This window comes from Pseudorca crassidens, chromosome 12, assembly GCF_039906515.1.
Source record: "Pseudorca crassidens isolate mPseCra1 chromosome 12, mPseCra1.hap1, whole genome shotgun sequence".
Classification (NCBI taxonomy): Eukaryota; Metazoa; Chordata; class Mammalia; order Artiodactyla; family Delphinidae; genus Pseudorca; species Pseudorca crassidens.
In genome coordinates this window covers 66,021,170-66,047,989 of record NC_090307.1, presented here as the reverse complement: position 1 = coordinate 66,047,989, position 26,820 = coordinate 66,021,170, and the positions used below count along the sequence as shown (strand labels likewise).

The following is a 26,820-nucleotide window of genomic DNA, read 5'->3' as shown; positions in this document are numbered from 1 at the left end:
TTCCTTGTCTGTGGAACAGATTTAACCCAGGCTTAGGGGAAATGCTTCCCTGTGTCTTGGGCATTTTAATTTTAGCAGGAATTTCAATATATTGAGGCCTACTGTATCCCAAAGCCCAATGCTAGACTCAAGTCATATAATGGAAGTAAACCATGGCCCTAGCTTTTGAGAAGTTCAGTATACTGAACAAATGAAAATAGAATACCATGGGAGCTTAAAAGCAAGGATGGTCAACTAAAGGGTCAGGCAGGGCCTGAAAGAGAAGGTGCTCTATGAACTGATTCTTTTTTTTTTTTAATCTTTATTGGAGTATAATTGCTTTACAATGTTGTGTTAGTTTCTGCTGTGTAACAGTTAATCAGCTATATGTATACATATATCCCCATATCCCCTCCCTCTTGTGTCTCCCTCCTTCCTTCCCTATCCCAACACTCTAGGTGGTCACAAAGCACCAAGCTGATCTCCCAGTGCTATGTGGCTGCTTCCCACTAGCTATTCTACATTTGGTAGTGTATATATGTCAGTGCTACTCTCTCACTTCGTCCCAGCTTACCCTTCACCCTCACCATGTCCTCAAGTCCATTCTGTACATCTGCATCTTTATTCCTGTTCTGCCCCTAGGTTCATTAGAACCTTTTTTTTTTTTTTAGATTCATATATATGTGTTAGCATACGGTATTTGTTTTTCTCTTTCTGACTTCACATGAACTGGTTCTTGAAGGATGAGAACAAGTGTATGAGGTAGAAGAGGTGCTGGGAAAGGCACAGGTGTGGTTCATGTGAGTGAGGGGCCGCGAGCTAGGAAGTTAAGAATGATGAACTGTGAAGGGCCTCTGTGCTTTGTACATGAGTTTAGCAGTGGGAGCCCTCTAAAGTTTTTAAGAAGAGAACTGTCATGGTCAGTTTTATTTTTTAGAAACTGGTGTGGGCGGGGTGGTGAGAGTCTGGAGTGTGGGGTTAATCAAGGGCTGTTACAGGGGAAGGGATTGTGAGAAGCTGAACTGAGATCTCTTGTGTTGGGAATATAAGGTGGAAGCTGATGACAGCCATCGCTGGGCAGTTGCCTGTAGGTGAGTGGAGAGCTGTGGCATCAGGGATGATTGAATGGTGCCTCTGAGAGAATGGAGAGGAGGGATGGGGGGAGGGGGTCGATGGTTTTCAACAGGGAAGCCAGGCGGGGTTCAGCAATCTGATGGGTTTGTTAACGAGAAGAGGGTTGGGGGCCAAATATACAGATTTGGGTCTAAGCTTTGGTGGAATCCGCAGAATGTGCAGAGGCAGAGAAGCTGTGGATGGAGGTGCAGAGGCAGGTGCAGAGGCAGGCACCACCGAAGACTGAGAGCCATTGGTGAAGGTGCGAAGCCAGGGATGGAGGGAGAGTCCTCCATGCTCAGGGCCACCGAGGGATAAGAAGCGCTGGAAGCACTTTGAGCAGATGGGTACTTAGCCAGTCTTCTTGGAATTGATTCTTTTACCATCTGTTTTGTTTTCCAACTTTTTATTGTGAAATCTTTCATACATACACAAGAGTATGTGTATACATGTATATAATAAGGAAAATCTTCCATATCCATGTTACCCCCTTTAAAAACTAGAACAGGGGGCTTCCCTGGTGGTGCAGTGGTTGAGAGCCTGCCTGCCGATGCAGGGGACATGGGTTCGTGCCCCAGTCCGGGAAGATCCCACGTGCTGCGGAGCGGCTGGGCCTGTGGGCCATGACCGCTGAGCCTGTGCGTCCGGCGCTCCGCAGCGGGAGAGGCTGCAACAGTGAGAGACCCGCATACTGCAAAAAAAAAAAACAACAAAAAAAACTAGAACAGGACCTTTGAAACTCTCTCCTGCTAGAAGTTGATTGTATTGCTTCCTTAACAGGAATAAGGTGATTGTAAGCATAGAAGGCATTAAAGCTGAAGTTTAAATAAAATGTTTTATCTGTGATTTATACATGCAGCTGAGAATGCTTTTAACCAAAGGAGGAGGGAGATTCATTGTCATTCGATGAGGAGCGGCTTCTCTTCCAGAGCTGTCGAGAGAGGGAGAGGGAGAGGGAGAAGAAGAAGCATGGGTCTGGTGTGCTTGATGGGCTTGGGAAACTGTGTGTGTGTTGAATGCTATTTACAGTCCTGATGAAGGAACAAATTGCGAAACAATTGAGAAACAATGAGTTGTTCCAGTTTTATGTTTCCTATTTCTTTGGGCAGTGGGTTCTAATATGTTAAGTATTTCTGACCTGGCATCATCATGCTTTCATCTCTGCAGTGGGACTAATGTGTAATTTGCAGGGGATTTTGATGAATACACGAGTTTGAGAAAATGGGAAGTGGAGTGCTTTGAATTTGTCAGGGGTGTGGCTGGGAGGTTGATTTCCTGTCATATTTAGGGATGTCTGTGCGTGTGTCGAATCAGGAAAGGAGCTCCAGGTCACTGTAGCAGTGAAGTGGTGGAAAAAGTGTAAGCTGTCCTCCCTCTTGTCAGGTCTGCATGAGCACCCTCCCCAGCTCCGCCTCGGCTATCTAGACCAGGCCTCAGCGAACTCACGGTGAAGGGCTAGCTGTTCAGCACTTTAAGCTTTGTGGGCCCTGTTGTCCCCATCCCAGCCACTCAGCTCTGCCCTCGTACTGCGGAAGCAGCCACAGACAGCCCATGAGCGCATGGGCCTGGCTGGGTTCTACTCAAACATTTGTAAAACCAACTGGTGAGCTGGTGGCCTGCAGGCCATAGTTTGTGGATCCCTTGGCCAGACTCACAGATAGTTTTTGTATAGTGTACTGGAGCCGAGAATGGTCATTACTTTTTTAAGGGTTATATGAAAAGAAGACTATCTGACAAAGGCCATATGTAGCCAGCAAGCCTCAAATGTGTGCCGGCCAGCCCGCTTCTGGCCTTGCTTGTGGGAACCAGCCAGCCCCGCGAGCTGTGGGGAAGCTGGGAAGGGGGCGTTTGAACCTTTGGGGCTCTTAAGTCTTCTGATGTAGAATCAGAATGCGTAAGCCTGTCTTCCACGAAATCTTTCAGCTTTAAAGGGGGCTAGTCTTTGGCTTTTTCTGCACCATCCCCTTGCCTGTTCTGACCCTTAGCAGAACTTGACCCCGTCAGCTTCTGTGGGACACATGAATGACACTTGGTGCTCTCATTTGCCTTCCAGCCTCTGTCGCTACTAAGTTTGCAGTCTTTGGAGAGCAGGAACTTGGTTTTAATTCATTGTTTGTCCCCCAAGTTCTTAGTACATAATAAGGCCAGTGGGTACCTGGGTAAATGGATGTCATTAGTGTTAATCCCTACTGAAGCTGTACTAGTGTTCTCACGGTCTGTGGAACTGCTTTTAACTTTTAACTGTATAAACAGTAAAATAACCCTTGAAGGCATCTGCAGTGGAACCAAGTGTGCTCTTGGTGAAGTATCTGAGTTTTGTTTAGTGTGACCCAAACTCTCACAGAATCTCCGTGGCCCTTGAATTAGGTTCAGGGGTGGGGGGTGAGGAGCTGATGGGGTGCTTAGTGCCAGTCAGGAACTGTTGTGGGTGTTTCACGCACAGCGTTAATTCTCAGACACCTGAGAGACCCACGGGTTGTCCCTGCGGCTGACGAGCTGAGAGGCTGTGAGTGAGGACACTGCTTTGTGCAAATCCAAGTGGAAGGCATCGTACCTCCCAGGATTGCTGTGGGGATTCAATAATTTACTGTCTGCCAAGACTGCAGGCAGTCCTCAATGGAGGTATAAGTGTCAGCCTTTTCTTTGTTTTGCTGTTCCTGCTCACTCTTTTTTAGATACACTGATAGTAAGCAGTCTGCCCCTTTGTTGTCAGGTTGTTAATAAGTAATAAGGCCTTTGAGGTTTTAAATCACTCTTCCAACCACCAAGGTATCCTGACTACTGTGAAGCTGGTCATTTACATTAAAAAGATGTAAGTTTTGCCAAATTACAAAGACAGACTTTTGGAGAGTAGTGTGGCAAAATGTACCAAGGGCCGTGAAAACGTTCCTGTTCTTTAATCCAGGAATCTAGGCTTTACAAGCAATACAGTGCAGGGAAATTAAATTCAAAAGAGTATGTGAAGATGGTAACAGAGAAAGAAGAACCCTTCAGAAACACAGGGATGCTTGTTTGCAGCAGGCTTACCGAATGAAGCAAGAGCAGTATAGTGGGGAAACGCAGAAAAACTGCCCCTGGCATGCATACATGGGACTCTTTTTTTAAAAAAAAAATTTATTTATTTATTTTTGGCTGCATTGGGTCTTCGTTGCTGCGCGTGGGCTTTCTCTAGTTGCGGCAAGCGGGGTTCTCATTGCGGTGGCTTCTCTTGTTGCAGAGCACAGGCTCTAGGCGTAGACTTCAGTAGTTGTGGCACACGGGCTCAGTAGTTGTGGTTCACGGGCTTAGTTGCTTTGTGGCATGTGGCATCTTCCCAGACCAAGGCTTGAACCCGTGTCCCCTGCATTGGCAGGCAGATTCTTAACCACTGCCCCACCAGGGAAGTCCTGTACGTGGGACTCTTAAGAAAGAAAGCCGTACATGGAAGCAACCTAACTGTCCATCAACAGATGAATGGATAAAGAAGATGTGGCACATATATACAATGGAATATTACTCAGCCATAAAAAGAAACGAAATTGAGTTATTTGTAGTGAGGTGGATGGACCTAGAATCTGTCATACAGAGTGAAGTAAGTCAGAAAGAGAATGAAACAAATACTGTATGCTAATACATATATATATGGAATCTAAGGGGAAAAAAAGGGTCATGAAGTACCTAGGGGTAAGACGGGAATAAAGACACAGACCTACTAGAGCATGGACTTGAGGATATGGGGAGGGGGAAGGGTAAGCTGTGACAAAGTGAGAGAGTGGCATGGACATATATACACTACCAAACGTAAAATAGATAGCTAGTGGGAAGCAGCCGCATAGCACAGGGAGATCAGCTCGGTGGTTTGTGACTACCTAGAGGGGTGGGATAGGGAGGGTGGGAGGGAGGGAGACGCAAGAGGGAAGAGATATGGGAACATATGTATATGTATAACTGATTCACTTTGTTATAAAGCAGAAAATAACACAACATTGTAAAGCATTTATACTCCAATAAAGATGTTTTAAAAAAAAGAAAGCAAGCCGCAAAGTGGGCGGATGGGAGGGAGGGAGGGAGGAGGGAAGGAGAACTGTAGCTACCTTGGGGCAGGAACTGTGGGATTTTTTTCTCTTTTGGTTTCCTTTATTTTGCTGAACGTTGTAACATGGTAACACTTTTTTAAAAAGAAACTTTTTTTTTTAATTAAAGTGCTTCAACTTAGGAGATCATGTTGTTATGTGAAACAACTTTTTAGGTCATTAATTGGGGGAAAAAGAGGGAATGGCCATGATCTACTGGAAGACAAAACAACTGTAGTCAGTGGTTAGGCAGGCATAGGCCCTATCCCAGCATTCTCCCTCGGGCTGCTCCAGAACCAGCCTTGGTGATGACTCTACAGGCGTCACCCCTTAAAGAGGTGGAGACTCTGGGTGAAGTTACTCTGGTGTAGATTATGTGCTTCAAAAAAGTTAAGGGGAGGAAATGCTAACAGCAAAATAGGTTTTCCCAAAACTTCATGTATTCGCAACTTTCCAGAACACTTCTTAGGTGAAGAGAGACCTCTGTACTTCTCTTGCAGAAGGGGGCATTCCAGATGGGGTGTTGCTAAAGAGAAGGGAGACAGTGCTTTTCTTTCCTTTTTTAAAGAAAATTTATTTATTTATTTATTTATTTTTGGCTGTGTTGGGTCTTTGTTGCTGTGCACATGGACTTTCTCTAGTTGCAGAGAGCAGGGGCTACTCTTCATTGCAGTGCACAGGCTTCTCATTGCGGTGGCTTCGCGGAGCATGAGCTCTAGGCGTGCAGGCTCAGTAGCTGTGGCGCATGGGCTTAGTTGCTCCACAGTACGTGGAATCTTCCTGGACCAGGGCTCGAACCTGTGTCTCCTGCATTGGCAGGCGGATTCTTAACCACTGTGCCACCAGGGAAGCCCGGGACAGTGCTTTTCTAACCACCTCTAGGTGGTTCCGGGTTTGCGGGGCAGACTCACAGGGGGGCTCTGAGAGCTGGTGGCCAGGGGTGTGATGCTTAGGTGAGAGCTCTTGCGTCTGAGCTTTTCCGTGAAAATTTTCACGTTTTCATTTTGAGGCTCAGATGATGATTCCCCTACAAGATGCAGTATGGGTGTTTTTTTAAAAATTATAATGCAGGTATATACTCCCTTTTCTGGTTTTTATATTTTGAGGGGCACAGAGGCCTTTGTCATCTCTCTGGGTGCCCGGGGAAGTGTGCAGGGTGCACACCCTAGATTAGGACCAGAAGGAAGAGTATGTGGTGGTTGTGATGGGCCTAAGGAAGGAGGCAGCTGAACTTACTGAGGATTTAAAAATAATTTTAAAAATTCAGACCAGGTATCTGTTTGTGTAAACAAAAGCTTCCTATGAAACAGAGATATGTGGGAGGGGTGCTATGCATCTAATGTTAATATTCAGGATGTTAACTTCGATTGCATTACAAACTACAGAGGGTAAAACAGTGTGACAGGACCTTCTTAATGACTGAGAATATGGAGAGGGAAATAATTTGTTATTGAGTTAATTGGTTTATTTTAAAAGTTTGACAAACACTGGTATAGAGTAAGATTTTTCTCTTAATTTTCTCTCTCTCTCAAGGTATCCGAGCCCACCAATGGGATCTGTATCAGCACCCAGCCTGCCTACAGCAGAAGAAAATCTGGAATATGTACGAACTCTCTATGATTTTCCTGGGAATGATGCCGAAGACCTGCCCTTTAAAAAGGGTGAGATCCTGGTGATAATAGAGAAGCCGGAAGAACAGTGGTGGAGTGCCCGGAACAAGGATGGCCGGGTGGGGATGATTCCCGTCCCTTACGTGGAAAAGCTTGTGAGGTCCTCGCCACACGGAAAGCATGGGAATAGGAATTCCAACAGTTACGGGATCCCAGAACCTGCTCACGCGTATGCTCAGCCTCAGACCACGGCTCCTCTGCCTGCAGTTTCCAGCACTCCTGGGGCAGCGGTCAGCCCTTTGCCATCCACACAGAATGGACCTGTCTTTGCAAAAGCAATTCAGAAAAGAGTGCCCTGTGCTTATGACAAGACCGCCCTGGCATTAGAGGTAAAATCTACTAAGACTGGTTCTTTGGGTCTTTTGACACTCAGTTTTTGTTCTCTTTGGCCATGGCTTGCGGGGATCTCAGTTCCCCAACCAGGAATTGAACCCGTGCCCTAGGCAGTGGAAGCACGGAGTCCTAACCACTGGACTGCCAGGGAATTCCCTAAAAATGCATATTTTTAGAAGAATGGTCCCATATATTTTTGTGTGTTATTTTTTTACTGATGTATAAATTTATATAAATCACATTAGTGAGGTGGGCCCTAAATATTATTGTATTAGAATATGGGATTTGGTAGCACAGTTCCTCAGCTCTTTCATTTATTGGTAACTTGTGAAAATGGTTTGTGAATCACACATTGCAATGTAAGTATCATTATGAGTACGGTTTTATACTCTTTCTTAGTATCATTACATCACATGTGTGTTAGAGAAACTGAGATTAAGTTATTGCTTGTTCTGTGTGTGTTCACCCCGAGGTCACAGTAGGGCAGAGCTGGGAGGCAGCCCAGGTGCATGGCAGGAGGATGAAGTCATGGGGCCTGTTGCTTCAGAGCAGCCTGCCCTCAGATTCAAAGGGAGCTGTGATTTTTGTGTGTTTTTTTTCACTGGTTATCCTCAGATTTATTTGGACCAAGAGTAATACCCAAGTGAACTACACCTGGAAGTTTGGTTCAGAGTCTGAGGTTACTTCTCCCTCTCATGTTGGCACTAAGGAAAGAGCATCTGAGGCGGGGACCGGGGCTGGGGAGGACCTGGTGCTTTTATACTTCACAGTGGAAGAACAGGAAGGGAACCAGAGAGGCTCCCTCCACAGTTGGAGGCCTGGCTGAGTAGGCCTGCTGGCCTTCTCATCCCCACACAGACCTGCCCCTGCACGGTACACACCTCAGCACCCTAAAATAACTTGGGGTGTTCTGGGCTCTAAATACCTTCCAGTTTGCTTAGTGGTTTCAGGCTCTGGGAGCACTTCCACATCTCTGGTCTCCTCATGGGAGTAGGGAGCTAGGATTTAGAGTTGTGTTATGCAGCTGACGGTTGGCACACCAGGGTGAGATCCTGGGGGTCCAGGCTCCCAGTCAGAATTCCAAGCCCCGTAAAGGAAGTCAGGAAGTGGGTTCTTACCTGAGCCAGGATTTAAAGCCTCACTTCCTTTAGGACGCCTGTGTGTTGACTTCTGGCTCTAAGATGTGCACTTTAGAAACCCCTGTCTCCCATGTGTGTTCTTTGGAGTGTGCACAGGGGGTTGTAGAGGGGATCACTCAGAGCTTGGGGAGTAGATACATAGGTGGGTGCCTTAGGGAGGCCGGGGTGAGGAGAAGGAGCCTGGTTCGTGAAGCATATTTGAAGATAACCCATCTTCTCATTGTTAACACTGCTCTTCTAGCCTCAGGCCCCAGAGACAGGTCTCCACACCTGAGCCTCCTCGTGACACCAGCCCAGCCGTGTCAGCCTCGTGAAAGGCTGCCTTAGGTAATTAGAGTGTTAGTGGACCCAAGAAATAGACCTTTGCCAAATTCCACTTCATGGTATTTCCTGTGCTGTGTGTTTAAATGAGACTTTCAGCTATGCCATAAATAAGTATGTCTGTGAATTATGTTATCTTCTAAAACTGATATCTGTCGGATCTTGTTAAAAACAGTCCCCTCTTGGGACTGTTGCAATTAGGTTACCAGGAAAAGTATTAAAATTAAAATAAGAAAGGTGAGACAAGTAGGAGAAAATGTGCCAGTAATTGAAGCTTCGTTATTCCCCTTGAGATGGTGTTACAAAGTGAGGATGGTTCAGGTGAACTTTACTTCCTGAGTTAGTTCACAAGGTTTTTTCATAAAACTTGAGTTTTGAAAGAACATTCCTGCACGCGAAGAGATATTTTAAGAGAGGTCTTTGTTTAGACACTTTGCTCTCTTGCTTACCTCTTTTTAGGAAACGAGTTTATCCTTGGGATTTGGTTTGAAAGGGGAGCCTCCCGTGCCCTTGGTGGAGCAGGGCTGGAAGGGCTCCTGGGAAGCAGGGGTGTTCTCAGGTGGTGGGAAGTGGCGAAGGCCTTTCCAAAGGTAGATCATTGGCAGAAGAGAATGTTTGGAGCAATGGTGCTGTGGTCATTACAAAATAACCTGCAGTCCAAGTTGTGTCTTCTGACACAGCGGCCCGCATTCGAGTCCCAGCTGTTCCTGGTGTGATCTTGGGCACGTTTCTCAAATTCTCTAAGCCTAAAAGGCACCCTGGCTCTGAGAGTTGATGTTTGTTTGTTAATCATCCATTCATGCATCCAACCTGTGAGGGGTGCCTTGTAGGGTCCTGCCACCAAAGAGCTTGCCACCTAATGAAAGACTAGAGGCAGAAACCAGCAGTGTGGTAAGTGATCTGATAACACAGAATAGGTGGGAGCAGAGATGGAGGTAGGAGATGGGAATGTGGGTGGGTGTTGGTCTGGGAAGGCTTCCTGCAGGAGGTGACCCTTGAACTGAGTTTTGAAGGATGACTAGAAGTTAGCTGGGTGAAGTGGGGGGAGGCATTCCTGGCAGAAGGAAGAGCTTGCAGGAACAAGAGAACACCACTGTGTAGCTGAAGGTCATTGAGAGTGTTGGGTGTGTTGGGCAAAAGACAAAAGCTTGGACGTGAGCTGTGACCATATCAGCAGAGAGCAAAGCTGAGGAGGTGAACAGTTTTCTTGTGGCCTTCATTGAGGCATGAAATCGCTGGTTTCTCACAACTGTTAGAGGTTTTGAAGTTTGCAGGTGGGCAGTTTACCTTTTTATTGATTAACTTTTAAGTAATTTAGAGCAAATGCTTGAGTCTCCCTATAATAATATCAGTCTCCCATACTCATATTCCAGTATACTTTCCTGACTAGAAAAGGGCAGAAATTTGTTAGCACCTTCAGAGTTGTACTTAGCTCTGGACACGCACAGCCAGGAGTCTGAATGGAGCCTCATAGAGCAGTGCCCCGTGGTGTGGGCTAAGGGAACAGTGGTGAAGTGGGGTAGGGGCTGCAGGTGAGGTGTGGAGGGAGTGGGGATGGGTCGAGAGAGTCAAGGAGGGCAAGTGGGGTGGTCCTTAGCTCTGTCTTCCTGATGCCTCAGCTCCTACCTCACCCTCACCATGGACACCTCCACAAACATTCCCTTCTTCAGCATAGGTTTCCTGAGTGCCTGGATGTGGCTGTAGGAGGGGGGAGTGCAGCGGGGAGCAACGCAGAGGGCCCGTCTTTGTGGAGCCTGGGACACAGTCTCATGACATGGTCTCTACTCCCACCAGGGAGAAACCAGCCGCCTCATCCCTGTCCTGTACTAGCCTCGCTCAGTGTGGACCCCTGCAGTTGTCCCTCTTGAGGTTTTTGTTTGTTGGTTTTGGTTTTTTCGGTCTTACCCACCTGTATGCTTCTGGTCTTTTAAAATCCTGATTACATCGTGTAGCATGTTGATCACCCCCTCGGTTTCATGTTATCTGCACATTTCATAAATGCACGATCCAGATCCTTCTCTGCAGCCTCTCCTGATCCATGTCTGATATCTAAAAAAGGACAGTGAGGCTGGTCTGGTGTGACTTGTTTCCTGACTGAGCCCATGCTGCCTTCCAGAGACCCTATTTCCCATTCTAAATGCTCATAAACCATCTGTCTGCTAATTGCATCCAGAATTTTGTCCAGGTTTGATCTCAAGCTCACCTTTTGTGTTTCATAGAATTTGCCATTATCCCTGTTAGAACAAAAACCAAGAGACTTGACCCTTCATAAGCCTGCAAGTGTTGTGTGATGTAATTCTCTGTGGCAGATGAGCAGCACTGGACTGGTCCTGTTTGCCAGTGTGTTTGGTCAGCACGTGGGTATCTGTCCTTATCAGCATGAGGCCATCCTTTCATCTGTGGTGCATATTTTTTCTGTGAGCTCACCAGCATGCTCAAGAAACCTGCTCTTCACTCCCATTGGGGTCATCTGCGATTGTGGTGTTTACATATCTTGGGTTGTCTACTCCCCATTTTGAAAACCCCTAGACATTGAGTTGCATCTGCTCTCAATCTTTTGAATTGACCTTCCTAAGACCCATGGTACTTCTTCCTTCACTGACTGGCCTAGAATTCCCAGATTTCTGCTTCCACAAATTGGTTTTGCTTCATTGGTTAGAATTAAGTGTTTGCGTTAGCAGTTTCTTCATTGCTGCTTCTACTTACTGAGAGGAAGTTATCTACAAGGCAAATCTAGGTTTCCTCAGTGCTGATTGTGTTTTTCTGCTCTCCGGGATCAGCTGTGAGTTCCTGTGGCTGGAACTCTATGCCCACAGTGATGTCGGATCTGCATGTGGAGGTCTGTAAGGGTCAGAGGCATAGCCTCCCAGCGTGAGGGGGCTGCTCTGTCTCAGCGATTCCCCTCCTCACCAAGGCTTGTCAGAGATGCCCACAAGCTCACACCCACCTTCTTAAGGATTTTCATCAGGGCTGCCGGGCTCCTTCTCTATCCTTCTGTCGTTGACGTGTCACTTGTCCTTAACAGCATCCAGTTTTAGGAATTCTGTACCTAAGGTAACATTTTTTTTTTCTAGCATATCATATTCTCATTGGATTGTGAATTAGAGAATATTCTTAAAAGGGTTTTGTTCCTCTTTCTTACTATGTAAATTGAGTGAGAGTACTGTGAAATTGGGGCCCTAGTGTGGTTCAGACAAGGCCAGTCCCAGCCTGGTCATTAAGCTAACCTCAGTTTTCCATACGTGGTAATAGCTACTGTGTAAGGAGAACCATCAGCTAGGGCTTCACAGAGAATATTTTGGTTGATCCTCATAGCTGCCCCATTTTATGCAGTTAGAACTTGAGGTTTGTTTAATTTGTTGACAGTCTCATAGTTGGTATGTGGTAGAGCTAGGACTCAGCCCACACAGTCTTTCTTTAAACAGCTTTATTGAGATAAAATTCACATATCATACAATTTACCCATTTAAAGTGTACAACTCAGTGGTCTTTGGCATGTTAAATTATTCATTTTTTAAAAATTGTGATGAAATGTGCATAATAGGATTCGCCCTTTTTAAGTGTTCAATTCAGTGGCATTAATTGCATTCACAGTGTTGTGCAGTTATCAGCACTGTTTCCAAAACTTTTTCCTCACCCCAAACTATAACCATTAAGCAGTAACTCCCTACCCTCCCCTCCTGAGGCCCTGGTAACCTCTAGTCTACCTTCTATCTGTATGAATTTGCCTATTCTAGATACTTCATATAATAAATGGAATCATAAAATATTTGTCCTTTGGATTGGGCTTATTTCACAGAGCATAATGTTTTAAGGTTCATCCATGTTATAGCAAATATCTTCATTCTTTTTATAGCCAAGTAAAATTCCATTGTATGGATAGAGACCACATTTTGTTTATCCATTCATTAGGTAATGGTCATTAGCGTTATTTCTACCTTTTGGTTATTGAGGATAGTGTTACGAACATTTATGTACATGTTTTTGTTTGAATACCTGTTTTCAGTTCTCTAGGGTATATGCCTAACAGTGGAATTGCTGGGTAGCTCTTTAACTTTTGAGGCCAACTAAACTGTTTCCACAGTGGCTGCACCATTTTACAATCCCACAAGCAATCCACAGTTCTCCACATCCTCATCAACACCTGTTATTTTCCTTCTTTTTAAAATTTATAGCCATCCTACTGGCTATAAAGTGGCATCTTGTGGTTTTGATTTGCACTTCTGTAATTACTAATTATGTTAAGTGTCTTTTCCTGTGCCTCTTGGCCATTTTTATATCTTCTTTAGGAAAATGTTCAAGAGCTTTGCCCATTTTTATTTTATTTTATTTTTGCCCATTTTTAAATTGTGTTGTTTGGTTTTTGTTGTTGAGTTTTAGGAGTTTTTCATATATTTTGGATATTAAACTCTTATCAGAGGTATGATTTTTAAATACTTTTTTCCAGTTCTGTAGGTTGTCTTTGTACTTTCTTGTCAGTGTACTTTAATGCACGTTGTTGATTTTGATGAAGTCCATCTTATCTATTTTATCTTTTGCTGCTTGTGCTTTTGATGTCATATCTAAGAATCCATTGCCAAATTCAGGGTCATGAAGATTTACCCCCATGTTTTCTTCTAAGAGTTTTATGGTTTTAGCTTTTACATTCAGGTTGTGTATCCGTTTTGAGTTAATTTTTGTATATGGATTGACATGGGCGTCCAAATTCTTTCTTTGCAGGTAGAAAATCCAGTCGTACCAGTACCATTTGTTGAAGAAATTGTCCTTTCCCCATTGAATGGACTTGGCACCCTTTTCAAAAATCAGTTGGCCAGGGAATTCCCTGGTGGTCCAGTGGTTAGGACTTTGTGCTTCCATTGCAGGGGTCATGGATTCCATCCCTGGTCAGAGAAGTAAGATCCCACAAGCCACAAGATGTGGCAAAAAATAATAATAATCAGTTGGCCAGAGATGTATGAGTTTATTTATGAACTCTCAATTCTATTCCATCGATCCATATGTCTGTCTGTGTGCCAAGACCACACTGTTTTGATTTCCATAGCTTTGTGTAGTGGGTTTGAAGTCAGGAAATATGAGTCCTCCAACTTTGTTCTTCTTTTTCAAGATTGTTTTGGCTGTTCAGCATGCCTTGCAGTTCTATATGAATTTGAGGATCAGCCTTTCCATTTCTGGGGGGGAAAAAAAGCTGTTAGAATTTTGATAGAAATTGTGTTGAATTTGTAGATGACTTTGGGTAGTGAAAATATTATCTTCCTATCCACGAACACTGGATGTCTTTCCATTTATTTAAGTCTTCTTTAATTTCTTTTAGCAGTGTTTTGTAATTTTTGGTGTACAAGTCTATCACCTTGGTTAAATTTATTCCGTTACTTTATTCTTTTAGATGCTATCGTAAATGGAATTGCATTCTTTTTTTTTTTTTTGACTGCGCTGCGCAGCTTGCGGGATCTCAGTTCCCCAACAGGGATTGAACCTGGTACGACAGTGAAAGCGCCGAGTCCTAACCACTGGACCACCAGGGAGTTCCCTGGAATTACATTCTTATTTGCTCACTGCTGGTGTATAGAAACACAACTGATACTGTGTGTTGATCTTGTACCCTGCAAATTGGCTGAGTTTTATTAGCTCTAATAGCTTTCTTCTGGAATCTTTCTACATATAGGATCAGGTCATCTGTGAATGGAGATGGTTTTACTTCTTCCTTTCCATAGCCCACCTTCTCTTGCACCACGGCATACCTTTAACCCCTGACTCATCCTAATATAAAACCCCTGTGTTTTCATAAGTGTTAACCAGTAAGTAGCCCTCTTGAACCAAGTTAATACCCTGAAGGATAATGGCAATTTTAAAGAGACTGAGTCTTCAATATTAAAAACCAGTCAGTAGGGCTTCCCTTGTGACGCAGTGGTTAAGAATCCGCCTGCCAATGCAAGGGACACGGGTTTGAGCCCTGGTCTGGGAAGATCCCACATGCCACGGAGCAACGAAGCCTGCACTCTAGAGCCCACGAGCCACAACTACTGAAGCCCGTGCTCCGCAACAATAGAATCCACTGCAATGAGAAGACTGTGCACCACAACGAAGAGTAGCCCCTGCTCACTGCAACTAAGGGAAGCTCACGCACAGCAACCAAGACCCAACGCAGCCAAAAATAAAATAAAATAAATAAATTCATTTTTTTTTAAAAAAAGCACCAGTCAGTAGCATCCGGTTGTAGGTGAGGGTACATGAGGCCACTTGATGGCTGCTCAGGGCACATGGACATGGAGGGTTTGATTCAGGTGCAGGTGCCCAGAGCACATGGGGCGGTGTTAGAGCAGGCAAAGGGCCCAGGCAGCTCCATGAGGGCGGGTGGGCTGTCTGCTTCTTTCTGTCTTGTGTCCTTCCAGGCCTGGCACATGGATGTTCAGCATGCGTTAAATGAGTGAACGAATGAAAGCCACAAACGGCAGGATGAAAGCTGCCTGGTGATTGTAGCACGTGGGTTTTTGCTTTGTTTTATCTTTTTTGGGTTACGGACCCCTTTGAGAATCTGGTGAAAGCTGTGGACTCTTTCTCCAGAAAAACAACATATATTAATGTATTTACATATAGTTCTGCATATACTTTGAGGATCTTTAATATCTGAGACCCATTCCTGTCACCGAAGTTAGGACTTCTGACTCCAGTGTAACCCATTGCACTCCTGATCTTGTTTTTATGGCGCCTGACTGGGGAAGCAGAAAGCTGCTGTGGCAGCCAGTGCTGGGGCCTCCTGCAAGGAGGACTGCTCTTTGAATCAGGTGCCAGAAGACAGGCGGCAGAATAATTTCCAGAGCTCCTGTTCACACTCGGGACAGGTAGGGCTCCAGGAGACCATGGCCACATCAGGAAGTATCCTCTTGGCGTCTCCCTCTTCCTACCCCTCGTGTCAGCCTCACACAGAACGGAGCCTGCTAGTGTGTGCTCCATCTTAGAGTTGAAGCAAACCCTCCCCAGTGTGCTGGCAGTTCTTATCATGAGGAGGACTGTCACAGGGTGACAGTAAAGGACATAAGGACATAAGGAATGTCTTCTCGATCTGTTGATTGGGTTAGCCACACCTTCCAGGCTCACATTGGTCCTTGAGCTGAGTTGGTACCCAACCACTTCAGGATTTATCTGCCTTCCAAAGTGAGTGCTGCTTTTGGCTCAGCCCTTCTACCATGAAGCCCAAGGAAGGACACCGGACCAGCACTGAGAGCTCCCAACCATGCTGGGCCCTGGACCCGAGGGGCTGTGTGGTCAAGCCATGGAAGAAGCCAGTCCACAGCCAGCCCCGTCCCATGTGTGGTGTTCTGGGGCTCGGACCCGTGGAAGGGGGCCTTCAACTAAGGTAGAAAACAGCACGAGGAGTGACGGGCTGTGTTTTGACATGTGAGGACTCCTGCAAGGCCAGAGTGTGGCATTAATGGTCAGGTGGCCATCAGAAGTCTCCCAGCCCTTCTACCCTCCTGGGCTGCACCCAGCCGCACGCTGCTACTCAGGGTCCCTCAGGCGAAGGCCTCGTCCTTGCTCCTGTGCTCTGCAACGTGGACTCAATACTGCTTTTCAGCCACTCGCTTTTTGCACTGTTTTTATCATCTAACAGACATTTGCTGAGTGTCTGCCACGTCTAGACAGTGGGTTATTTATTGTCTGTCTCACAGTGAAGAGGGTAGGAACTGCAGTCGACGTGCAGCACATCTCACTGAACTGATTAGGCAGAATTAGTAGAAGGTATCCTGTGAAGACCGTCAGAGTCAGGAGTGAATTGGCAGAGGTGCGGGTGGGATGTTCTGGCACCTTTCTCTGCATCCTCCCGTGGTCTTCCTCGTTGCTTGGGACCCTTCACAGTGACGTATCAGACTTCGAGTCTCCAGGCCTTCCCCTCATCTCCTCTCTCTAACAGGCATCCTTCCCATCCCCCGTCGGTTTTGAGAAGACCCTTGTTACTGACAGGGTTGAAAACCCACTTTAGTGTACAGTGCTTCTCCATTGCTGGTTCCAGTTCTCCCCGGAACCAGCCAGAAGACAGCTGGTCGGGGGCATGATCGTGGGGTGGGGACTGGGTCTACTCAGGAATCTCTACGCCAATAGCAGCTACTGTTTACTTCGCTGGGTGTTGTGGTTAACACTTCCATTTAGTACTTCCTTTAATTATCGCAAGAACCTTCCAAAGTCAAAAGAAAATGGAGACTTGGACAACTTGAACTGTTTGTCACAGTAATGTAGCCCTAAAAGTGGCAGAACCAGGACATCGGTCCAGCCCTGCCCCATTCCAAAGGTCATAGCGTGAGTCACCGCATGGTGCCACCCTAAACCTGCTTTAAGCAGAGACTGCTTACCTCCCGCTGTTGTAGATCTTAGATCTTAGTTTCATGTGTGTCCTGAGTACACAGTACAGAATCCAGCCCATCTCCAGTGGCGGCCGCCCAGAGCCCTTCCTGCTCTCAGTGGCGGCGTGTGCAGCTTCATAAGGCTGTTTATGGGAGCTGGGATTGTCCTTAAGGTGTGTTTGACTTTGGTCAGGGTTGCATATATGTTCCTTCAGTTGTGGAAGCAGAGCAGAGATCCAAGGTTTCTTAGGACAAGCTTGATGGTGCTGGGCAGTAGCCTGGAACATGGTTTTTAATATCTTACGCTGTGCAGTCGTGTGGTCGCACTTCCAGTACATCACGTCCCTGTATCTGTCATACAGCCCATCTCTGGGCAAGACCTTGGCAGGTTTGAGAAACTGAAAGGAAGCCACTGTGATTGGGGTGAGGGTCAGAGATAGGAAGAGTTGGGGACCAGAGGAGGTAGAGCCTTGGAGACAGGAGTTTGGATGGTGCTCTTGTGCAAATAAATGGTGTCGGGGGTTCAAAGGCAGAGCAGTGACCTAATTATCTTTATGTTTTCAAAAGGTCTGTCTTCTACTGTCCTTAGGCCCTTGTGCCTGTCACTTCTGTCCTCAGAACCTTGCTGTTTACTTGGCCATCTGTCTCTAGCACGTGCGGACAGCAGCCTGTCGTTTTTTCTCTTTTCCCTGATTCTGCAGACTTCCCTGGAAAGCTTACAAGAGCCCTGTGACATGGAATGCGAAATGAGCGAGACCAGCCTCCTCCTTCTGAGAGTGCTGTGTGGGGGTGGGGGACGAGGGCGAGCAGAATGGAGCCCCCATGGGGCAGAGGGGCAGCAGAGCAAGAGGGAGGTGAAGTCTCCTGCTTCAGGTGCCTCGGCATCAGTGGGAGGGGACTGGCCCGGGGCCATTTACCTGGGCCCAGGAGTTTCTTGGTGGTAGGTGGGGGCCAGGCTGGGGGAGAGGAAGGGTTGGGAGCTGGGCTGAATGGCAAGGGTGGCAGGGGATGGAAGGTGGCTGGGCTGGTAGAGCCAGGCAGTTGGGGGGGGGCCCTGGAGGAGGGGGCATTAGCAAGAGGTCTCAGCGTGTTCCTGGCCCCCGGACTGGAGGAATAAGCTCAACCAGGATGTGGGAGAGGGCTGCTGGGGCCAGGTTTTCAGGAAAGTGAGATTTTTTCTTGCACATTTATCAAACATCAGCTAAGGCAGGCTAAGATTACAAACTTGAGGCAAAATATATGCACTCTGGGCATCCAGAGTCCAGGTGAAGATAGAAAAGCATAGATAAAAGACAGAATTCCCAAAATATTTTTTGTAGGATGTCAAATGAGTGGAGCAAACAAAAACTTCAGTCTTGGGGAGAAGCTGTTGATCCTGACATCTGCCAACAGCACCCATCAGCCAAAACTGCATTATATTTGTTTCTTTTTAGTCTGAGCTATTCTGGCCTTAGTCTTTTTTTTTTTAAAAAACATCATTGTCAGGGCTTCCCTGGTGGCGCAGTGGTTGAGAGTCCGCCTGCTGATGCAGGGGACACGGGTTCGTGCCCCGGTCCGGGAAGATCCCACATGCTGCGGAGCGGTTGGGCCCGTAAGCCATGGCCGCTGAGCCTGCGCGTCCGGCGCCTGTGCTCCGCAACGGGAGAGGCCACAACAGTGAGAGGCCCGCGTACCACAAAAAAAAAAACAAAAAACAAAGAAAAACATCATTGTCAGAGTCTGATCTGGCTCTGAGTGCAGGCCTGCCTACAGACTGCCCAGGGACCCTCAGGCCATCATCCCTTTGCACCACAGCGTCCACCTGGGCGTTAGCTCACCTGGTCCCTCTCCCCTTTGCTCACCACATCTTCTTTACAGGTACGCACTCACACACCCTCTTATTTGTCCTTGCCTTTTCTTTCTTGCTTTTTTTGGAAAATTTTTAAATTAATTTATTTTTGGCTGCATCAGGTCTTCCTTGCTGCACGCGTGCTTTCTCTAGTTGTGGTGAGGGGGCTACTCTTCATTGCAGTGCGCGGGCTTCTCACTGCAGTGGCTTCTCTTGTTGCGGAGCACAGTCTCTAGGCGCACGGCTTCAGTAGTTGTGGCTCGCGGGCTCTAGAGTGCAGGCTCAGTAGTTGTGGCACGCAGGCTTAGTTGCTCTGCAGCATGTGGGATCTTCCTGGACCAGGACTGGAACCCGTGTCGCCTGCATTGCCAGGTGGATTCTTAACCACTGTGCCACCAGGGAAGTCTCATGTCCTTGCCTTTTCTTATACTTATTTCAGTACATTGATTATATTGTATTTTCCGTAAGTCATTTTGTAATGGTGTCAGTAGTTTTATATCCATGAATTTTCATTTCTTTCCTATTTCATTATTTAAAAAATAAAGACAGGTAATCATTTTCTTAGCTGAAAAGGAAATAAGGAAAGAACATGCTCTCATATGTTGGAGAGAGAATGTGCCAGTGAGGCTCCCCACATTGGTGGCCTTGTTATGCTCCAGGCACGAGACAGCTGGTGCCTGCAGTGGAGACTTGAGGAGGCCAAGGGTCTGGGGGAGGTAGGGGTGGGGGTGGCTGCAGGGCCTGGGTTTGTAGTATCCCAGCAGCTCCTGCCTGCAAAGGATTCTCTCTGCTCACATAGGCCCCATCTTAATTTTTGTGTTAAATGAGTTTCATCTCATGTCTTAAGTTTGTGCTTAAATATTTTTTTTAATGGAATAAGACAGATTGGACACAAGTCATGACTGCAGATCCCCATTGACTTCAGCTCCCTTTGATCTTCAGCTTTGTGATTTCTGCACAGTCTCCACTGCAGCTCAAGGTGCCATCTGCAGTAGAGCTTTCCTTGGATCCGATCTGGCAAATATCTTCACTAGAGATAGCAATGTGGTCATAATCAGGGTTTTCCTCTTTTATGACTTCTGTACGGTAGGAAAAGAATATACAAATTACAGAGCTAAATCTTTGGTACACTTCAAAGAATATGAATTTATTCTTAATTATCAGAATCGTTGGTGTGATATCCTAGTTATGAATAAGAAAGACATTTCTCTTTCTGCCACCTATGAATAAAAACATTGTTACTTGGAGAAAGGGAGCAATACTTGAACTCTAAGCACTAATCTTAAAACAATCTGTATTTTAGAAGTCTACTAAAGACATTTTAAAACTTAACTCTTACATTAAATTAGTTTATTCTTTCCCCAAAATTTTTATTTCCTTTTAAGGCAAAACAAGAGAAAACATGTCTTTTCAGTTGTAATTTTTTTTTCCACTGAAGTATTTTACAACTTAATTTTTAATACAAGTCTTAAAGTTGGTAACCTTCAAATTTTAATTGTTCCACCAACTTAGGTGTTAAAGTTGAGTGATGACATAAGTTTGAAAATAAATATAATAATTTAATTTATAAATACGTGTAGTTAGCTTTTTACGCCTTGTTTTTCTCATATACATATCTAGTACTTGGCTACAAAAATCTGAATACTATAGTGCATTTATTTTTGTCTTACGACTTGTCATTATATAAAATCTAATTCTTAATCACTGGACTAACTCTACAAGCTGTCTTACAGTAAAGTTGAATTTGTAGTTTTCCTAAATAAGAGGAGTTTGAGTCAGAATTCAGACTAGGAACTTAGGGACCCTCCCCCCTATTTTTTAAAATTTAAACTGAATTTATACTGTGTTCTAACCAGGGAGCCTCAGGGGATAACACTCTTTTCCGTTGTCATTTTGGCAAGTACTCCCAAGTAAGCCGGTCTCCACAAGGCAAGAGGTTCCATTTGGTAATAGCGCTGTTGTCCATGTAAGTGTGACCGCAGTAGGTTTGGGGAGTTAAGCAGTTGGTGTGCTGGTTCGAGCATCCCGGTGAGCAAGTGGGTTGATGAAGTCAGCAGTGCCGGGTGTGGGGGAGACCTCAGGGCAGGGATGTGACGTTAGGGCATAGAGTGGCTGGGGAGCCAAGGGGTCCTCGTGCAGCTGGGCTGTGCTGCCGTGGCCCCCCTGCTCCAGCCTACCTTACAGGAGGGTGGAGTGTGTGGAGGATCAAGGCTGAGCCCTGCAGCAAGAACCCTCTGAAAAGGCGGCCACACAGCCAAGCTGCTGACGCGCAGCGTCTGCTGAATCGAACTCTGGCCCCCGCAGCAGCTGCTGGCGGTGTGTTTCCTTCTCCGTCCCCAGCTCTTCCCCAGCCTGAGCCTTCGATTTCGTGCACAAGTCAGGATGAAATCACAACCTGGACAGACTGGGTGGGCATGGGCGCAGTGTTCAGTTCTCTGTTTCGCACCGGCGTCACCTAATAAGCACTGCGTCTCCCACCCCCGTGAGCCGAGTGATGTCCTGGTGCTTCCATACAAATGGCTCGTCTCGTGTAGACCAGGAGCCATCTTAGAGCCTGGAGTTTGGTTTTAAGAGTGCAGTAGCTGGCCCTGTAACCTGAATGCCTGGGAGCCAGGAAGGGCAGGTGTGGCTCTGCCTGGAGCCCCGGGCGCCTCCGGGGCCCTTGGTCACTCCGGGCCAGCAGTCAGCTCTCTAGCCCAGCAGCTTTAGCAGAAGATGCCTTTTCCAAAATGAAATACTGCATGGAACCCCATAGATGTCAGATTAAAAGTTTTTTAATATAAAGGTGTTTTGTAAATTGAGATTTACAAGAATTAAGAAGGCAGTTGGGGGGGTGATCGACTTTTACAATGGGCAGAAAACATTGGAAATAACGTGAATGGTAGATACCATCTTGTGTTAACCCCCCTCAACCAGCTCACTTCTGAGTGTACTTTGTTGCGTGCAGTGAGAGGTGTGTTTTGCCCTTTACCTTGCTATTCTCGGGGGCCTTCCATCAGACACGTGGGACAGAAGCTTCGTTCCAAGGAAAACACACGAGCAGCAGCCAGCAGGGCAGCACGGAGTAATGGGGCAGGAACGCGCTTGACTGCTTCTGATTATAACTTTTATAAAATACACATTTACAAGATTGAAGTCCCAGTCTGACATCTGTTGGAGTTTAAAGCACCTCCTCAGAGCTCAGGGTCTGCAGACAATTTGAAAACCACACCCAAGTCAAAATTGCTGCCTTCCCTTGATGAGCAAAGCAGCCCCTGGCTGGTGCCTGTCCTCTGGCCGTAGGTAGGATTCCTACCACCCTAAAGCTGAAGGTTGGTTTGAAAAGGTTCTCTGAGCTGGGCTTCCTTCCCCCGAGACTGGCCGCTGGGAGACGCTGCTGCAGGGGAGGCAGCGGACAGGGTGTCCTTCCCGTGAAAGAGGGTGGAGATGGCTTTGTTTCTTTTTTTTTTGCGGTACGCGGACCTTTCACTGTTGTGGCCTCTCCCGTTGCGGAGCACAGGCTCCGGACGTGCAGGCTCCGGACGCACAGGCTCAGCGGCCATGGCCCATGGGCCCAGCCGCTCCGCGGCATGTGGCATCCTCCCGGACCGGGGCACAAACCCGCGTCCCCTGCATCGGCAGGTGGACTCTCAACCACTGCGCCACCAGGGAAGTCCCGCTTTGTTTCTTTTAATGCACTTTTTGCGTGAGTTGAACCGTTCTCAGAGTCAGGTGTTCATTCTGTGCCGTTGGAGTTAGTAGCCAATCTGGGGGGAAAAGGCTGCCTCAGAGCATGTTCTCACAGCTGAGCAGAAGCACCCTGGCTTGCTGGTAGGCACCTCGTGTCTTTGGCACGGCCTGATTTTATTTAATTTTTGTCTGCATTGGGTCTTCGTTGCTGCGCACAGGCTTTCTCTAGTTGCGGTGAGCAGGGCCTACTTTTCATTGTGGTGCATGGGCTTCTGGTTGTGGTGGCTTCTCTCGTTGTGGAGCACGGGCTCTAGGCACACGGACTTCAGTGGTTGCAGTGTGCTGGCTCAGTAGTTGTGGCTTGCGGGCTACAGAGCTCAGGCTCAGTAGTCGTGGCACATGGGCTTAGTTGCTCCATGGCATGTGGGATCTTCCTGGACCAGGGCTGGAACCCATGTCCCCTGCATTGGCAGGCAGATTCTTTTTTTTTTTTTTTTTTAATAAATTTATTTTATTTATTTTTGGCTGCGTTGGGTCTTCCTTGCAGTGTGCGGGCTTCTTATCGCGGTGGCTTCTCTTGTTGCGGAGCACAGGCTCTAGGTGCGTGGGCTTCAGTAGTTGTGGCTCGTGGGCTTTAGAGCACAGGCTCAGTAGTTGTGGCGCACGGGCTTAGTTGCTCTGCAGCGTGTGGGATCTTCCTGCACCAGGGATCGAACCTGTGTCCCCTGCATTGGCAGGCGGATTCTTAACCACTGCACCACCAGGGAAGCCCACAGCATGATTTTAGGTCTAAGCACTGAGAAAAATGAGAGTCCTAAGAAGAAAATGTGTTGGTTCCTTTCAGTGAAATAGCATGTGTGATTTAGTTTTCAGAGAAAACGCTGACTTCGTCTTCTTTCTCCCCCTTACAGGTGGGTGACATCGTGAAAGTCACAAGGATGAACATAAACGGCCAGTGGGAAGGCGAGGTGAACGGGCGCAAAGGGCTCTTCCCCTTCACGCACGTCAAAATCATCGACCCTCAGAACCCGGATGAAAACGAATGATGCTGCTGCCCTGTGCCTGCTGCTTCATCGTCCTGCCCCACACGCCTCCTTCAAGCGGGGAAGCGTCCTCTCGGGCAGGTCACACGCGCTGCCAACGTCCAGCTTCTGCAGCGGGCAGCCTCCCACACATTGGAATGCTCACAGTGGCTGCCCCGGCATTTGTATCATAGTCGTGTTGTCAAAGAGTAGCTGATTTTAGAGTTCTTTGGATCATAAACTGGAAACACTGGTGGAGGCACACAGGTGAGAGGAGGTGCCGAGGACAGGGCTCCCTTCCGGCCAGCGCCCCGCCGGTCCCTGGGCTGACCCAGGGTCCCAGGGGAGCTCGGGCCCACAGCAAGGCCTTGCCACTGGGAGCCATGGGTGGTGCCGTCGCCGGCGTGGTTTCCATGAAGAGCAGAGGAAGTGGACCCTTCAGGAGAGGGAATTCTGCCCTAACTCCCCACGTCAGTCTTTTCTTTTCTTTTTTTTTCCCTCTTGTTGTTTGGTTTGGTTTTAGAAGACTTAATTAATTAGACTGGTGTGTTCTGAACAGGTTTTTAAATAGCAGGTTAGCTTTTGTGATGAGACGAGGGATGGCACGTGCCTCTGAAGCCGCTGTCACCGCAGGAGCGCAAGAAAAAGAGCCCTGAGGCAGAGGCCTGTACTGTCTTGGTTGCCGGTGGTACCTTGCCAGATAGCAAACAGCCACCACCACCACCACCCAGCAGATGTGGGCTTCCAAGCTGCGTGCATAGCCTCTTGGACGACGTTGTCCCCGCAGGCATCAGAGCCAGGGGCCAGGGGGTGGTGTGATTCACCTTGTTTGCTGACTTCCTGTCCAGGCTTTCAGTGAATGCACCCCTTGAAAGTATAGGACCCAAGTTTCCTTAAAAAGTCGTTGAATTCACTAAGGAATCGTTAAATTCCACTCACTGAGGCCCAGTTCTCCCTGCCCCAGCAAGCTCCCCAGGCTGCCCAAGAGAGATCGTGCTGCTAATTCTGGCTCCATGGTTCTTGTGTCCACACTGCTGTCCAGCAAGAAAGTGTAAGCCCTGGGCCTTGGTTGATGCATTTGATGTCTAATGAAATGCATCATTAGCCATTACTTATTTGATGTTAAGTTTTCCCTGTTGGCTAAAAGAGGCCTGTTCATACGAGTCAGCTGGTACCAGTGTGTGACCGATGCCACGTCTATAGCACACGGCCGACTAGAATTCTGGAACCTTTGTGCAGTTCAGTGTGCCTGCCCTTCTGGACCCTGCTGAAGACAGGCCTCAGCTGAGAATGCGTCCAGCAGCCCTGGGGGTGTGGTCTCAGCCTGATAAGTAACTGTCCTCCCTGAGCATCTGCTGTAGCCTCGGCCCTGGCTCCCAGGGGTCTTGGGTTTTGAGGTATCGAGCATTTATCCTGGTCAGAACCAGCAAGGCCACCATGTTTCAATTTCTCTTTAATCAAATGTTCCATCAGGTAGGTAACCATCATATTAAAGACTCTTGAGGGTGCTCACGTAGCCCTGTCTCTCTGTGGTTTTCCTGGAAAAGGCTTCTTTGTGGGCTCTTCCTGATCAGTGAGAGCTGTGGCCACCTCTTGCTCCCAAGGTGCCCGAGTTGCAGTCACCTCTTGTTCTGGGTCCAGGCCCAGCCTAGCCCCACGGCAAGTGGCACGTTTGTGGCTGGGCCCCTGCCCTCTACCTGGGGATGATGCCTACCCTGTGGCCTGTAACCCAGTACCCAAGGGGGTCTCTCACAGAAGGGGGGGACGTGTGCCTTGTCCAAAGAGAGCACACACCCTAAGGCCTTATTAAACCACATTTAGCCGAGAGGCTGGGCACCTTTGGATGCCAGTAGTTGGCTCAAGTACAAGAAGTATATGGCCTTTTGGAAAGCAAGGTTTCCTTCCAGCCATGTCTGCTGACCAGTAAACAGCGTGACCCACCTCACGGGGATCACTTCAGAATCAGAACACCCTGCAAATGTAGGTTTACTTCAGAAGGCATCTGTTCAGTCCGTCAGCCCAGGTGCATGTCTCCAGGGCTGCCCCAGAGATTCAGAGCCCCAAATTAGGTGAGCCTTGAGCTCTGAACTGGAGATGTGTGCCGAAAGTAGTACCTTTTGGACTTAGAACCTTATTAGTTTTTTAATCAGCCAGGGTAATTCTTTTTTTTCCACACTAAATATATAAGAAACAGCCCACTACCTTGGCTTTGGGCCTGGGCTCCCCAGGGATCTGGGAAGACTCTGCTTCAGAAAGCGACTCAAATCTTCCAGAGGCATGGGCTTCCCTCCTGGGCAGGCTTCCTCTTAGGACTGTCCATTATTGCTACTTGCTCTGCTCTACTGTGTGTCACTTAAGAAAATGTGTGGATGTTAAAGTAGCTCACTGGGGAAGAGAACAAATTATATGCTAAAGGAATTGACAGTTTGATTAAAAATGTACTTATCCTGGAAAGCGAGTTGTCCCTGTCACCTCTGCCCGGTGTTGCTGCCCGGGGACACAGCTGATGAAGAGAAGGACATGTGGATGGACTGCCCTTCGACGACTTTGTCACCCAGATAAGACCCCTTCTGTGCTCACGGTCAGGAACCTGAGGAGAGAGAGCCAGCTGCTCCCTCCTGAGCCTGAGCATCTGGCCTGTGCTGACTCCCTTCTCCAGCTGTTTACACACAAGGCGGGCCGGGACCGGCGGCCACTGCTCTTGTTAAGTTTGCTCAGAGGAATATGAACATTTTATTTTTGAAAAGGGATGGTGTTTTTGTGCCAGGTGTTTATAATTTAATCCTTTAATAATATTATGTTCATTAACCTCTTAAAATGAGTGAATCCTGATTGTTTTCACACCGAACCCGAGACACCACCGAGCTCGCCCTCAGCCTCCACCCTCTGGGACCGGAGGCCTGTGTCCCTGTGGCTGCAGCCAGTGGCCCCGAGCTGGGCGTGTGCTCTCACGGAGTGGAAGGACAGTCCTCTGAGACAGGGTCGTGGTCTCTGCGGGAGGAACAGTGGCCTTGCTTCTTGACGGTCTTCACTGTGTGTTTTAAAATGACAACAACACAACACAAAACTCTTTTGACCTGTAACTTAAAGATCATAAACTTCAGGCAATAATATTTTATGTGTAAGCTTTTAAAATTATTTTTGGGGATCATAGCTTGTTTTATTTTGTGCTATAAAATTAACAGTATTAAATGACTTATATTCTTAGAATACATGGAGTGTCTTTTCTTAACAGATCAGTGCCTTTTTATTTTTGTATTCCATTTTACGTTACTGGTCCCGGCATCAGACCCTTGTTTCCATGGCCTGTTTGTACATTGTCTCAATAAAACTTGCATCAGCCGGCGGTGGCAGCGGC

At 47.2% G+C, this 26,820-nt stretch overlaps 1 protein-coding gene across 1 annotated transcript in view; it reads left to right on the top strand.

Moving 5' to 3' along the window:
* The window catches only part of CRKL (CRK like proto-oncogene, adaptor protein), a 31,780-nt gene extending 4,960 nt beyond the window's left edge, over nt 1-26,820 (top strand). Inside the window, exons 2-3 of the mRNA XM_067699994.1 lie at nt 6,678-7,143; nt 23,352-26,820. Of these exons, the coding sequence (XP_067556095.1) occupies nt 6,678-7,143; nt 23,352-23,486 (601 nt within the window). The 3' untranslated portion in view covers nt 23,487-26,820. The remainder of the gene's footprint in view (nt 1-6,677; nt 7,144-23,351) is intronic.